The sequence below is a fragment of the Acanthaster planci genome, linkage group LG07 (assembly GCF_054643075.1).
Source record: "Acanthaster planci isolate LZ-2023a linkage group LG07, COTS_SCS, whole genome shotgun sequence".
NCBI lineage: Eukaryota > Metazoa > Echinodermata > Asteroidea > Valvatida > Acanthasteridae > Acanthaster > Acanthaster planci.
In genome coordinates, this window is record NC_141783.1 from 17,709,142 (window position 1) to 17,722,546 (window position 13,405).

The following is a 13,405-nucleotide window of genomic DNA, read 5'->3' on the forward strand; positions in this document are numbered from 1 at the left end:
ACTTAAACCAGCATTTCCTGAGATGAGAAAATCCCCACGCTCACAAGTATGGGTTTCACATGCTTTCATAAGTGGCAAGACAAGCTGAATACGATCAGCGCAGCCTTAGTGCTGAAATGGAATGTTGCGCAGACTTTCTGCCAACCAGTATTAAAGAAGTAGTCCTAAAGTTCCTAACCCCCCCCCAAAACTTGATCCTAGTCATGCGTGTTAATACACGGGAAGACCCCCTGTTTGCATTGATCTGTGCATCTGTGTGTCAGTGTTTGTGTTGTGGATTGTGTCAACAACTCTCCCAAGTGCATACTGACTCTCTGGTTGTTTTTATCTCTTGCGTTTTGTCCCCCCAGGTGTCTCAGTGTGACCTAGTCACCACGTCTCACTATTCCTCAATGCCCCCACGGCTGTTACCTCCAGCCGGGGTCTCTCATGTACGTACTCACTCTCTTTCCCCCCTTGCCCGTCTCTGCACTCTCTCTCTTTCTCTCTCTTGATTCCTGTAGATATAATCACAGCCTTGTTAACGACCTAAACAAAAATCCCCTTAAATCTCTAACTCCATCGACATGTGCAGCTTAACTCAGTTCATCTTCAAAGTGGATTGATTTATTAATTGACAGATTTTCGATACTTTTTTTTGGGGGGGGGGAGAATTAGTTTCACATTTTTGGTAAGAAACTGCAGCATATACTCACTGACTCGGCCAGAAATTGTTTCTTAGATTTTTGGGGCTGAAATCACGTCTCTCTGATGCAGTGTTTTGAAAAAGAACTACGTCTGCAAAAGTTGGCCTCCACTACAGCACTTGAATATCTGCCAGTAACATTCAGGGATTTGGACCCTGGCTTGTCACTGTCAATTAGAGCTGTGACGGGAACAGTGAGAAGAGGTGACGCAGTGTTTGTTCTTGACCCCGTTTTTCAGCAGGAGACGAATGATACCACAGAAGGAGAGAAGGAGTTCAAGGATTACACGGTGGAAAGCAGAGGTAACGGCGACTAACTTGGGTCACCACATTGCCAGTTATCACTGTTTTTGCCCTCACATCGTCAAGAAGTCTCATATTGTGTCCACACTCGGCACTTGGTTCAGCACTTCAGACTTGTGTGTGCAGTTGAGGGAGAAGGGTTTGCCCGTAGCTATCCTTTAATAAATCCACCGGGTACTGCAGTGAAATGCTCATACTTCGGTGTAGTATTCTGACAGTGTCGGCCAAGATTTCCCCTCCCGTGTTGATGAGCATGAGGTGGCAACATAATAGAAGTGTGTGCAGCAAGTTTAAGCGAGTGTTGCCGACTGCATTTACAGGGCCTATGAGGATATGCATGTACTCTATGTGTGGACATTTTAAGTAGTCAGAGCAGTTCCACCGTGCCGTATTTCACAAAGTGCTCAGATTTCTGTTCCTTATGTTTTCTGTTTTGTTATTAAGTGGTAATACAGGCCCCCAAAGGGATGGGAAGGGGAAATCCTACTACCAGCCTTGGAACTGCATTCAGAAATCTAGCTCTGCATTATGTCAGTAGAATTCTGACTGTAGCCCAGCCGTTAACTGGTACCCCACCATTTATGTTGGTTGTGTGTTTCCTCGTTAGCAATATACGAAAGTACTTCTCAGGCGGAAACCAGCTCCCCCCCGATGCAAGAGGCCATCATCCCCCCGTCGCTGGGCGTAGCGCCCCTGGGCCCAGGCATAATGACCAAGGACCAGCTGTACCAACAGACCATGATGGAAGCGGCATTTCACCACCTGCCTCACCCCTCTGACTCAGAGAGATTACGGTAAGACATCCAAAGTATTGATCAATGTGAGCCCGTTTGGTAGCTCAGAAAGGGAAGGCCATTCAAGAACAAAGCACCTGATGTCACGCCAGCGTGAACGTGTTCAGTATGTGCGACTTGGAATACAGCTTGCTGTGAAGGGCTCATATGTTGATGTTCTTGAGTGACCTAAGACGTTGCTTCATTTTGGTGATGCGCAGTTGAGATACAGAACTGTCCCAATGCTAGTCTTCCAGTCTCAAGCCCAGTCACAAGTTATTTAAATTAACCTTGACGGTTGTATTCTTGGTGTCATTATTCGTTCTTTGTGTCTCGTGAACGATGGGAACAGCTTGTGATTGGCTGTGTTTATAATAGTTGGAAGGGACAAGAAGTTGTTGGAGTGCAATTTTACCAGTAAGTCGGAAGTTAGTCCTCATAACATTTAACGAAAAGTTGGTTGCAGGTATAACAGGGACGCCAAACCATTTTCATTCAGTTTTCTCATTTTACCAAGTTTACCAAGAATGAACAAGTAAATACAGGGGTGTGAAATCTCTTCTTTTTTTTTTTTTAGCGGATTTCGTCTTTTTTTTTTGGATTGCCGAATTTTATATTCTGCATTTTTGCCATCGACGGGCCAGATTTTCCTCCTTTCTCTTCCCTGCGCAAGTGCAGATTTTTCCATTTTTTTCTTTCTTTTTTCTACCAACTTGACACGACGGTCAGGCCAAACTTTGCACATCCTCTCTCTGACCCCAAAAGGACTGGAGCGCTAGGGCTGGGCACCCAACTGAATCTACTTGTACAATACCTTGCATGTACAGGTACATGGCGTGCATACAGTGTATAAAAATCTGTTACGGCATCCTGGGACCGTCTGGTCATTGTGGCTGCCAATGAAATATTCAAAATTCATATACAGTGGAACGTCGCTGTAGCGAACATTCTCCTTGGCTCCCAATGTTTTGTGCACAAAACCTACCGAACATTATGCAGTTGCAAATCAACCGAGGTTCGCCACAGCATGCATCAGAGATCGATCCTGAGCAGTAGCTTCACGACTTTTAGGATAAACTAATATCAATTTAATAACTCAAGTTTTAATAAAAATAATTAACAAATACATTTCTAGAAGCCTCAAAGGAGAATGCAATGGCAAAACATCACGAAAACAGCGAATCATAGTATCACAAGAGGGTGCACTTCCATTAGACAAGAGAGGGTGCTATTCAACATGGCAACAAAACGTTCGGCAGTTAATTTCGCTATACCAAACAACCACTGTACCGAACATTTAGCGGCGTTCCTTTGTATGTGTCAGTGGGACTTAATACAGCCGTTCTTGCATGAGCGGACTAGCAAGATCCACTGTAACTTGTGGTAGCACACATTTCACTGTAAATTTGCGGCTTGAAATAAGGTTAGTAAATATTCGCTTTTGCTGACACAGAGCTTCGTGACAACTGGCACAGGGTGCACAAAGTTCTTGTGTGGTGCATTATCGCGCAGTTTTGCATCATTTTTTACGGGCGTTCAAACAATTTTTGGACATGAACTCATCGAAATGTCAGTGTAACACATATGTACAATCGTCCAAAGAGGTTCTGACTTGGATACAGTCTCTGGCAAGACCGATCCTCAAGTTACAAATCTGCAAAAATGGACGTGAATGGAATACACTGTAGACAGGCAGGCAACACAGTTCGTGCCCAGAAGACAATCCAAAAGAATGGACATCCAATGTGTAGTCTTTAAAGAATTGAAATTTTGAAAATGTGGTTAGATCAGGTGGGAAAAGGGCCAACTCACTCTACAAACCTCGATAGCTACAATTTTGACATACTTATTACTAGTTCAATTTTAACCTTCAGGAATTTCAGCCAAATATGAAGACAAAGTAAAATTCAAACTATGCATAGCCTAAATTGCAAAACAAATTGCCAATTGTTGCACCAAGAGGCCGTAAAATGCACCGCAGAGCACTTGCATTTCAAAATTTTCCCGGGCCCCTTAAGTGGTCTCCAGAACCCACGCCATTTATGCTCTGCACTTCACGCTTGCGATTGCAGCTATTTTCAGCCATTTTTTAATGTTCCACTCACACCCCGGTAAATAAGAATACAAGCCCTTGATCCTGATTAGTATTAGGAAAATCTATTGTGAAGTCTGATTGGTATTCCAAGAAAACTGTCAATTGATCCTCAGTGAGACACCTCTTGAGGTTGTCTTCAATTTTGTGGACAGAACCACTACAAATGAATTGACAACCCCGCTGAATGTAGTAAAATATGGGAACCGGTTGTAATTTGTGAAATACCAGCCACGGCACCATCCAGTTACATTTCCTCTCGTCAACTGCCAAACCCAAGGCAACAGTGTATGCTAACTTTTCAACTGCTGTTGGATTGCTGTTGCCATTATTAGCAGGGCTATGGTGACAGTGTAACGGTTTAGATGGAGAGACAAATAAGAATGATTGAACCTTGGTCAAGCATGCCTCATAGGGGCCAAAATAATCGCCGCATTATTGTGACTTCGTGTCCTGTTATCCAGTCGGATTTTTCTTTCTTAATACAGATTCGTTGCTGAAAAAAAAGGTTTCATTTGCAATTTTTTTTTGGTCTTGTGTGTCCAGGAACTACCTTCCTCGAAACCAGTGTCCAACACCCCCTTACCACTGTCAGGTCATGCCCCCTCAGATGGACTCCTTAGATTTCTTTCAGAGGTTGTCGACGGAGTCGCTCTTCTTCATCTTCTACTACCAAGAGGTAGGCAAAGGTCCCAGGCAGTTGGCCTTAAGAGGCACCTTGACCATGAAGATCTTGTCTCAGGGATGATAGGCGTCTTCAGACGTAGACACTCAGTTTTGAGAGTTGTGTCCTCTTTGGGAGAGGATTTTTTTCCCCAGTGACCCGAGCTTGGGTTTCAAGAATTATCCTCAATCCTCTGAGAATTCTTTACAATGTAGGAGCCTATTTACCAAGGGGTGTTAAATCCTATGTATGGTAAAAGTGGCTTTGCTATGTTAACTCTGCGAAGTCCTCCAAAATTGTCGGATGAATTTGGAAGGATCTTGGAAGCTAAGCGTTAAATCAATTAGATGCAGCTGTAAGGTCAAACAACTGAAATCTGTATGGACATTTATCGTGAGACAGCCATCTTGGTTTTTACCATTCAAAGCAGTGTAACCAAAATGAGGTTGGAAGGAAAAACAGTCTGTTCTCTTTTATCAATACATGAAGATGTATTACTATTGCCAGTGGGTCTACAGGGAACTAAACAATCATGGCAGCATCATGAGCAAGGTCTATTACAGGGTAACAAATGTGTAAAAGTACAAAGCCCGTTGAATCCGTGGGAATCCACTGGTGCATTTTATCACCAGAACAGAAAGTCTTAGAGCACACTTTTTCAGACCTTGAGACCTTTTCTCTCTGTCAGGTCTTTTTGGAGCCAGCACATCTGCCTTCAAAGAGATCACTTCCACGGTGTACCCACAAAAATACCTCTCTAGAAGGTCTTCTATTCACTGTTTTGATCTGATGAGGTGGTTATCAATTGTCATACTTTGTGTTTTGCCCTTCCCTTGGTTTTTGTGCAGGGCACTAAAGCCCAGTACCTTGCTGCAAAAGCGTTGAAGAGGCAATCGTGGAGATTCCACACCAAGTACATGATGTGGTTCCAAAGGCATGAAGAACCCAAGACCATCACAGACGAGTACGAACTGGTGAGCACCTCACACACCAAACCTTGGCCTGTTTTCAGGCTTTGGCTTCATCCGTGGCTGAAGAATGACTTTGGAGCCTCTGGTGTCTAATAAATAAATGCAATAAGCCTTTTGCGAGTTAACGTTGACCCAAATCTGGTACACTGAGTTCTTTAAATTCACACGAACATAAAAACTTCAATTCTCCTTGCTAAAACCACTGTTGCTATACCTCGTGATTCGGGGCAAACTTTTGCTTAAGAGATGCCTTGCAACAATACACTGTTCTCAACGGATAAGAAAGGCACAAAGGAACCAGTCCATTCCAGAGATGGTGGTCGCTATGCGAAAGCTTGCCCCAAATCACAAGGTATAGCAACAGTGTCTTTGGTCTGAGGAATTCAAATCATAATGTTTACGTGCAATCAGATAACTCAGTACACCAGATTTTATTCAAATTTAACTCGCAAATGGCGTATTAATGTTGGCTTTCGTTTCAAAGATTCCATATTCCTGAAGCGGAGCCCTGCAAACTTCCGAGCAGTTCATTTGTCTAATGCTTGTCCTTTTGACACCAATTTCAACGGATGGAAGGTTCATAGATAGCTCTTTTTTGTGAAGAAAACTTGCGGGAAAAGATTTTGGTGTATTTCTTTCCTAAAACTTTTTCAAGGTGCCGTAGTGTTAAAGTTTCATTTATTGTGAACTTCAGTTTGACCACATGCAATTGGCAACACATTTTGTTTTTGTAGGGCTATCCACAGAAAGAATTTGTTCTAAGAAAGGAGTAGATCTCTCCCACAGTGATGTGCATTGGAGTCATCATTCCAAATTGGCAGACCAGACTGAAATTGGGTCCTTCATGCAAACCTGCCAGGTTGTGGGATGAACCGTTGGTTGTCTCTTGCATGTCCAGATTTTGTTAACACTTGAGAATGCAAACAAAACTTCACATAGCCATCACAAGGCCACTTTGTTGCTCTGCATACTGTTATTGTCAGCAGCATTTATGGCATTATTCCCTGGCTGTTGACCTCAAGCCTTGTTCACCTGATAGTGAAACTATCAGCCTGTTTATGAGGCCATTGGCTGTTCACCTCTCTCTTTATCACTGCAAATAATCAAAATGGCCCCCGTCTACTGTTGGTCACGTCCTGACAACCTCAAAATCTCGAAGTTGATCATGAGTGGACTACCCCAACCCCAACTCTGTTCTCCAACTTTTTGTTTTGAAAGTAAGTAAATCATCAGGTGGTTGAAAAGTAAGTCGGTGTACCATCCTCAACTGCTTGATATCCATGCTTAATTTGCAATAAATCTGTGTCCATGTATTTATCAAGATTTCCTCATCTCTCAGTACGTTCATCCACACCTTTTTTAAGGCGTTCGTTACCCGTTATTGTTGTCATAGTTATTTGTTATCGCCTAATTTTGAATCAGTTTGTAAGGCAGCGATGAAGCAACGTCAATTCACAAAACAGATTTTTATCTTATTGTATTCATCCCAACTGATGGCTTTATCGTGCTGTTTTCCGTGCTTGCCAACCTGAAGTTTTGTGGACTCGCTAGGCAAAACTATTGTCAGGTTGACCTGGTTTGAACTTTGACTCATTCAATCACCTGTTTTTTTGTTACAGTCAAAGTCTATTTATCCCGGCCCTATCTTAGCATTGAGAAATGAGGATCATTGAAAAAATACCAAGTATCTAACCCATTTTGATAAGCAGGTGATTATTTTGGCCTGTGTTTGTTTGTTTATTCTTGCATTCAATAGGGTACCCTGAACATCAAGGGTCCCAAATTGACAATTATGTACAGAGTATGAACAAAAGAGAAACAACTAGTGTCCCCAATTGCAGGAAAATACTCACTAGAGTGTGTTGGGGGGGTCAGTGGTCTGCCATCAGAGATTTTTGTTTGTCATGCTGTGGATTTCTGAGTTTTTAAAAAAAAAATTGATTGGGTAAGGAATATTAAAAAAAGGGGATTGTATCTCTGTCTTACCAACGTGGAACTGACTTTAGTGGTAGTAGGCAGATGCTGCATGTGTAGTTCTCCAGTTCTCTTGGAAATGTTCAGAAGTACATGCAGTTGCACATATCCAGAGATGACCTGTCTAGCGTGCATTCCTAAAGAGATCATTGGGGGGGTCCAATTCCAGGGGGTAACTTTGCAGTAGGTATCGCTCAGCCAATTTCTGACACAAATGAGAGGGGAGCCAGTCCCCGCATTCATAAACTTTGCACAGCGCTTTGGCCGGTATCCGTGATGGTAGCCTCTGGCTGGCAGATGCAGAGAGTCTCACTGCTGCCAGTGCTATCTGCGACCAGTGCTCAAGGGTCAACGTGTTCGAGTTTGCACTTTTTCTACGTGACAGATTTCCTTGGTGTGACCTCACTCTTTTCTTTCTGTGCTCTTTCTCCTAGGGAACGTACATCTACTTTGATTATGAGAAGTGGAGCCAGCGGAAGAAGGAAGGATTCACATTTGAGTATCGATACCTGGAAGACAGGGATTTATAGCAGGGAACGAGCCCACGTGCACTCCAGGACAAACGCCCTCATACAGAAGTGGCCAGTTGGCCATCACTTGACTATGTACAGTAAGCGATCAGATCTCTGAATGTAGGTACATTTTATCTTGGCATAATTTTACAAAAAAAAATACCAGTTCTTTTTTTTTCTAAGAAAAAAGTAAATAACAAAAAAGTTTTAAGCAGGAGGTGTTTTTTGCACAATACCATTGTAAAAAAAACGAGAAGAAATGCTGAGGTCAATCATGATGATCACACTTGTTCGTGAGTAAAGTGGATTTCAAGAAAAAAGTTGATTTTAAATTATATTTGAACCATAGTTTTTTGGTAATGTTCTACATTGTTGCCTTTTGTTTTTTGGCCAGGAGAAAAAAATTAAGTGAGACCCCGAGAAATAAGCGAATTGTCTGTTTTCACTGTCGTCAGAGGTTGTAACTCAGATTGAAAATAACACCCTCTCTTGGTTCTAACCTTGATGCAATTTCACAACGGTCGGTTTCTGGTTTCATTTCATCTTGGCAGAGTTGCCCAATGCAGTTTTGAACATCGGGAATTCATTTATTGTAAAGCAGGGTTGGGCCACATGATTCCAAGTTCCTAATCATCAGGAATTCAGAGAAAGGAAGCTGACAGATATATTTGTGCGGGGTAGAGATTGTTGTTCAGAGACGATGTGACATAAAAAAACCCGAAACAAGAAAGGTGTTTTTTTTAAATTGTGCATCCCAACCAAATTGTGGCTGCTAACCTCTGTGAACTTCAGCCTTTTTTCTACAGGGAGCCTTCTTTCAACAGAACTTTTCCCCACTTTTTGGCTGTGAATCTGTATGCCACGTCAAGACAAAACTGTGTGCAAGTCTGCCATCCGAAAAGGGCCCCAACTAATGAAAAAGAACTAGTTATTCAGTGCTGCAATCATTCAATTCTGGATCAGTATTCTGCCGTTATGCCTTTTTGGGGTTACGTTTTTAGATTGGAGTTCCCATGTGATATATCTTGTAATGTAATATTTCTGTGGTTTGTAAATTATTGTCAATAATATTTTGCCCAACGCGTATTTGTCAAACTGTGTATAGTCTTTATAATTGTTCACTTTTTTTTGGTTGAATACTTTTTATGACGAATGTAATGCTTTCTACATCAAGTCAGGGGACAGCTGTGCTTTTGTTGATGTTTAATTTCTGTCTCTGAAAGAGAGGTCTGAAATTCGTCTGGGAATGCCATTATTGAAATATGCAGCCTACATGTAATTTGATTTTTGTCTGTTGCAGGAGCTTCATTTCTTTTTTTCTTTTTTTTCTTTTTTTACTCTCACTGTGAGAAGGCAATGGTCCAAATGGCAAAAGTTGTTCCTGCGTGGCTTCCATAACTTCCAAAGAGTTTGATATTACATTCCATAGGTCGGATGTATCCAGATGGGAATGGTAAATTTATCACGGCTCAGGTCTGTTGAACTACACCAGTAAAGCTCCGTCTCACACCATGTTGATATTTAATGTGTTTCTGGAACTGAGATGCAGTTTCATTTCCTTGGGTTCTGCTTTGTTTCCAGTTTGTGGGTGGGGGGGGGGGAGTTACATGTACAGAACAGACCAAGTGACCACTCCGGTGGCCAGAGGCTCACATGATCTGTAAATCAGGGATTGAACCATTCCACAAAATCAAGCGATTAAGGGGCGCCCTCAATTGCCATTGCACAGAGCTGATACTAATCAGTCTCCATGGAGACCTACATTATAATTGGTGCTATTTATTCATACAAGTGTACATGTATTTGGTATCAGAAAAGCACGGGTTACCTTTACGATGTCTGTTTCTTGACCCACCCTGTCAGATCTAGTTCGCACAGATCCTTGAAGTATGACTTGAGCACTGAAAGTATAAATGTTACCCAGTCTCTCGATTTGCAGGGGGGGCCTAAAATGAGCTCAAGGTTGCCGAGGACCCATTATTTGGACATAAAAGGGGGAGGGAGGGAGGAATCCAACTCCAAACATACAGATGAAGACCCAATGATAAGATCAGGTCAAGTGCTTAAATACTGCCTTGCAGACCAAAGGTCCTAATGATGATGAGACCTTGGGTGCACGCTGTCTTTGTTAGTACTTTTAAGGTACACTTTCTTTTTTGTACCTCCCCTTGGCAGTGGGGTGAGATAGCCCTGAAACAAAAGGACCTGTACTAATTATTGTGCTGAGTGTTATGTATCTTTTTGCTTGTCTTATGGCATGAACTGCATAAGCTCATATTCTGTGACCCCAAAAACTATGACTTTAATAACGATGGAGTCTATCTAAACTACTTAATGTACATCGTTTGAACATCCAGCCAAAACTGTCTGCAGTAATTAGTAGGATTTTTTTTATGTGAAAGTTTTCATCCGATTTTGTTTTGTCTCATTTGACTTCAACTGTTTGAAGCTCTACTTTAACTTTCAGTCCTGAAGGGATCATCATTCTTTTTTTAAAGGTTGGCAGCTAGACAGTCACTAAGGTTAAGAGTACCCACAGATTGGTTTGTCTTCGCCGGTATTTGTTTGTTGCGTGCCGGTGTCTTTGAATGATTGCAGCACTCCGAACTACATGTTATACGATTTACAGTGAGCGTCCTCCAAAAGGGTTATTATCCCAAAGATATGCTGGGACCAATTCTCACATTGTATTGTCAGGATATGTGAACAAAGTTTGTCCAAGGTTACATCGTCTTGTTTGCACGTTCTGTCCTAGCAGATAGTTGATCAGTTTTGCCTGAGTTTGACATATTCTCCTTCGTTTTGGTCGTTTGGTGCGGACACGCACTGGAAAGTAATGTGGATTTCTTACTAGGATCAATTCAACCTCAGAAATTGCCCACCATGAATCCAGTGCAAGATTGTTCGTCAACTTAAATGTTTCCAGCAGAGTTTGAGATGTGCAAAATTTCTGACGGGCACGTTACAGCACACAAAATCTTATTCACACTGTGCGAACATTACAGTGTGAAATAGAAAGAAATTAGGCCACAAAAATGTTACAATTCTCGTTACTGATTCCAGTGTCTTAAAGGACAAGAAACAGTCTCTTTTCCTGAAGATTTATCTGTTGACGATGATGTACAGCATGTCTACTAAATTTTAAAGAAACTTGCCACCTGTTAAAGAATTCTGCGCGGTTAGCTCACTGTCTACCGATTGAACTCTGAACACATTAGTGACTCGAAACTCATCAGATGCCACCAGAGGTCCGGAAAGACAATTGACCCAATTAATCTGTGATGGAAAAATTAGTCTGCATGCAGATTCAGACAACAGACTTTTCCAAATTGCCGTAACAAAAAAGGTGTGAAGCCGGGATCTTAAGGGAGAAGATGCCAATTTTGTTTGATTTTGAGAAGTGCCTGGAATCCAGACAACTCGCTGGCTTTGCTTTATTAAGCACGAGGTTAAACTGTGTGATTTCTTTATAGAGGCTGCTTGAAATGTAACGCGGAAAAAGTACTTGTACCTCGTGTCATCTGTTGCCGTGATGCTCTATCTCTGCTCCTCTGAGGAAGGAGTTAGAAAATGGTTGCAAATTCAGTTGCTTTGTCTCAGTTTTTATATAAAAGTTGTCTGAGTTAAACCTTCAAACTTGTAACCATTAGCTATGCCCTTTCAGCCTTCAACTGTTGTCGGGCCGAAATAAGATAGTTCCAGGCAGACAACTACGCATCATTATTCCAAATTTGTAATGTTTAATATCTGTGCTGTTCGGTTATCTCTGTGCAAACCTTGCTATCTAGACTGGATTAAAGCATTGTTCGAATTTTGCAACAAGGTTTTGCAGGCATTCATGCAGACTGCCATTGTCTGCGTGTGATTGCCTTAAAGATATCTATTGTAAATGCAACAGAGTTGGAGCATCAAATCAAAGGTTGAGGTTCGTTGGAGGTGCTGTCGTCGTGATTGGTTTAAGAAAATTTCAACTGGTCGTCATTTCATTGATAGCAGATACTAATCCTGCTAGAAGATTTACTCATAAACAAGGAGTGGGCGGTTACAGTTTAGAACCTGTGTATCGATCACTTTTTTCCTGTCTTCTTCCATGTTTCCCCGGGCCAAATTCCCGATTAAAACACCCAAGTTCAACAAACGTTTGCTTGACCGGGGCTTCGTATTGAACGCCAGCACACGACGGGTGAAACTAGTCTCAAGTCTTAGCCGTTAGCAGCTTATCAACTTAAAATGGATTCAGTTTGGCTCTGGCTAGAGCTCGGGTCTGGCACCCAGACGGTGCTTTATCTCATAGAATGAGGCATTGCATCGGGGCAGCTATCTACCTGGAGTCAAAGGCTGAGCTGCTTCATTCAGAAAGGTCTTAGGTTAAATACAAAGAATCTGAGTGCATTCAGTGGTGCAAAAGGGTTTTTAAAATGCATCTCTGACTGCCAATTTTGTTTTCTTTTGGTTTATACTGGTATCTTGTGCAAATGGAGGACTGTTGGTTCCCCAGTGGATAATAAAAACAGTCACTGATATTCGCAAAAGTCCCCCCTAGTCTTGTGTTGTGTTTGTTCTGTGTTGGTGCGATAATCGGTGCTAGTCCGTTTCCTTTGTTACTTGAGGATACGTATGCTGTTGAATACATTTTATTAAACACCATAGCTACCCGTTGTTGAATTGCAATACTTGAGGACTTACTTTAGGTGTAACACTTGAATTACAGACAGTACTATCAATGCTGATTAACAAGTTTTTCTCAAAGGAAAGGCCAGTTTAGGCCAAGGTAGTTTGCTCGCTGTGTGTGAGTGAATTCAACTTGAACGTTCAAATGAATTAACTTTAATGTCGCCGGTCATCACCGCTCGATTTTCGAGTCTAGTTGAGAATCAAATGGAAGTTATAGAACTGAAGAACAGAGCTTTAAATTCATCAAGTGAGTTTCAATCGTGGTCCTCATTATTGGAGAAAAAAGGATCATGCGATGCATCTTTTCTTAGAGCCACCTGTTGAGCAACTATCTCTTCATAACAGAAAACTACTGGGCGCCTTTTTTGGTAAATTGTATTGAAATGTGTACGTGAAACATTGAGGGCGCCGTTGCTATGATGTCACAGGAGCTGTATATGGGGCAAGTTCGGGCGGCGACTTTGTTTTGTTTATTAATAACTATAGTTCGACTAACACCGCCCGAACGACGGGCGGTGTGGGCTATCTAGTCGCCCATTTAGGATCAGGCTCAGGGGTACGGGTCGCACCGCTGGTTATCAATAGCCGATTTCATTTATCATTACAGAGGGAACCATTCACCTGAAAATAATTGTACGAGATTTCAAAGGCCATACACTGCGAGAATCGAAGCCAATGATGAAATGTGATTAATCATGATATTTTAAAAACTTGACCGACTAAGGTCGATGGTCCGAGTGTACCTGAATTGCGCATG

General features: G+C 42.0%; 1 protein-coding gene across 7 annotated transcripts in view; it reads left to right on the forward strand.

The window, feature by feature from the left end:
• cnot3 (CCR4-NOT transcription complex subunit 3) overlaps positions 1-12,509 on the forward strand; it is a 28,487-nt gene extending 15,978 nt beyond the window's left edge. For 3 of the 7 annotated variants that reach the window (XM_087139179.1, XM_087139181.1, XM_087139182.1), the window contains exons 13-18: positions 351-431; positions 925-988; positions 1,596-1,782; positions 4,400-4,532; positions 5,366-5,491; positions 7,897-12,509. In XM_087139179.1, the coding sequence (XP_086995305.1) occupies positions 351-431; positions 925-988; positions 1,596-1,782; positions 4,400-4,532; positions 5,366-5,491; positions 7,897-7,992 (687 nt within the window). In that variant the 3' untranslated portion in view covers positions 7,993-12,509. The remainder of the gene's footprint in view (positions 1-350; positions 432-924; positions 989-1,595; positions 1,783-4,399; positions 4,533-5,365; positions 5,492-7,896) is intronic. The other 4 variants (XM_087139180.1, XM_087139186.1, XM_087139183.1 and 1 more) reach the window with 3 other exon arrangements.
• The last annotated feature ends 896 nt before the right edge of the window (positions 12,510-13,405 follow it).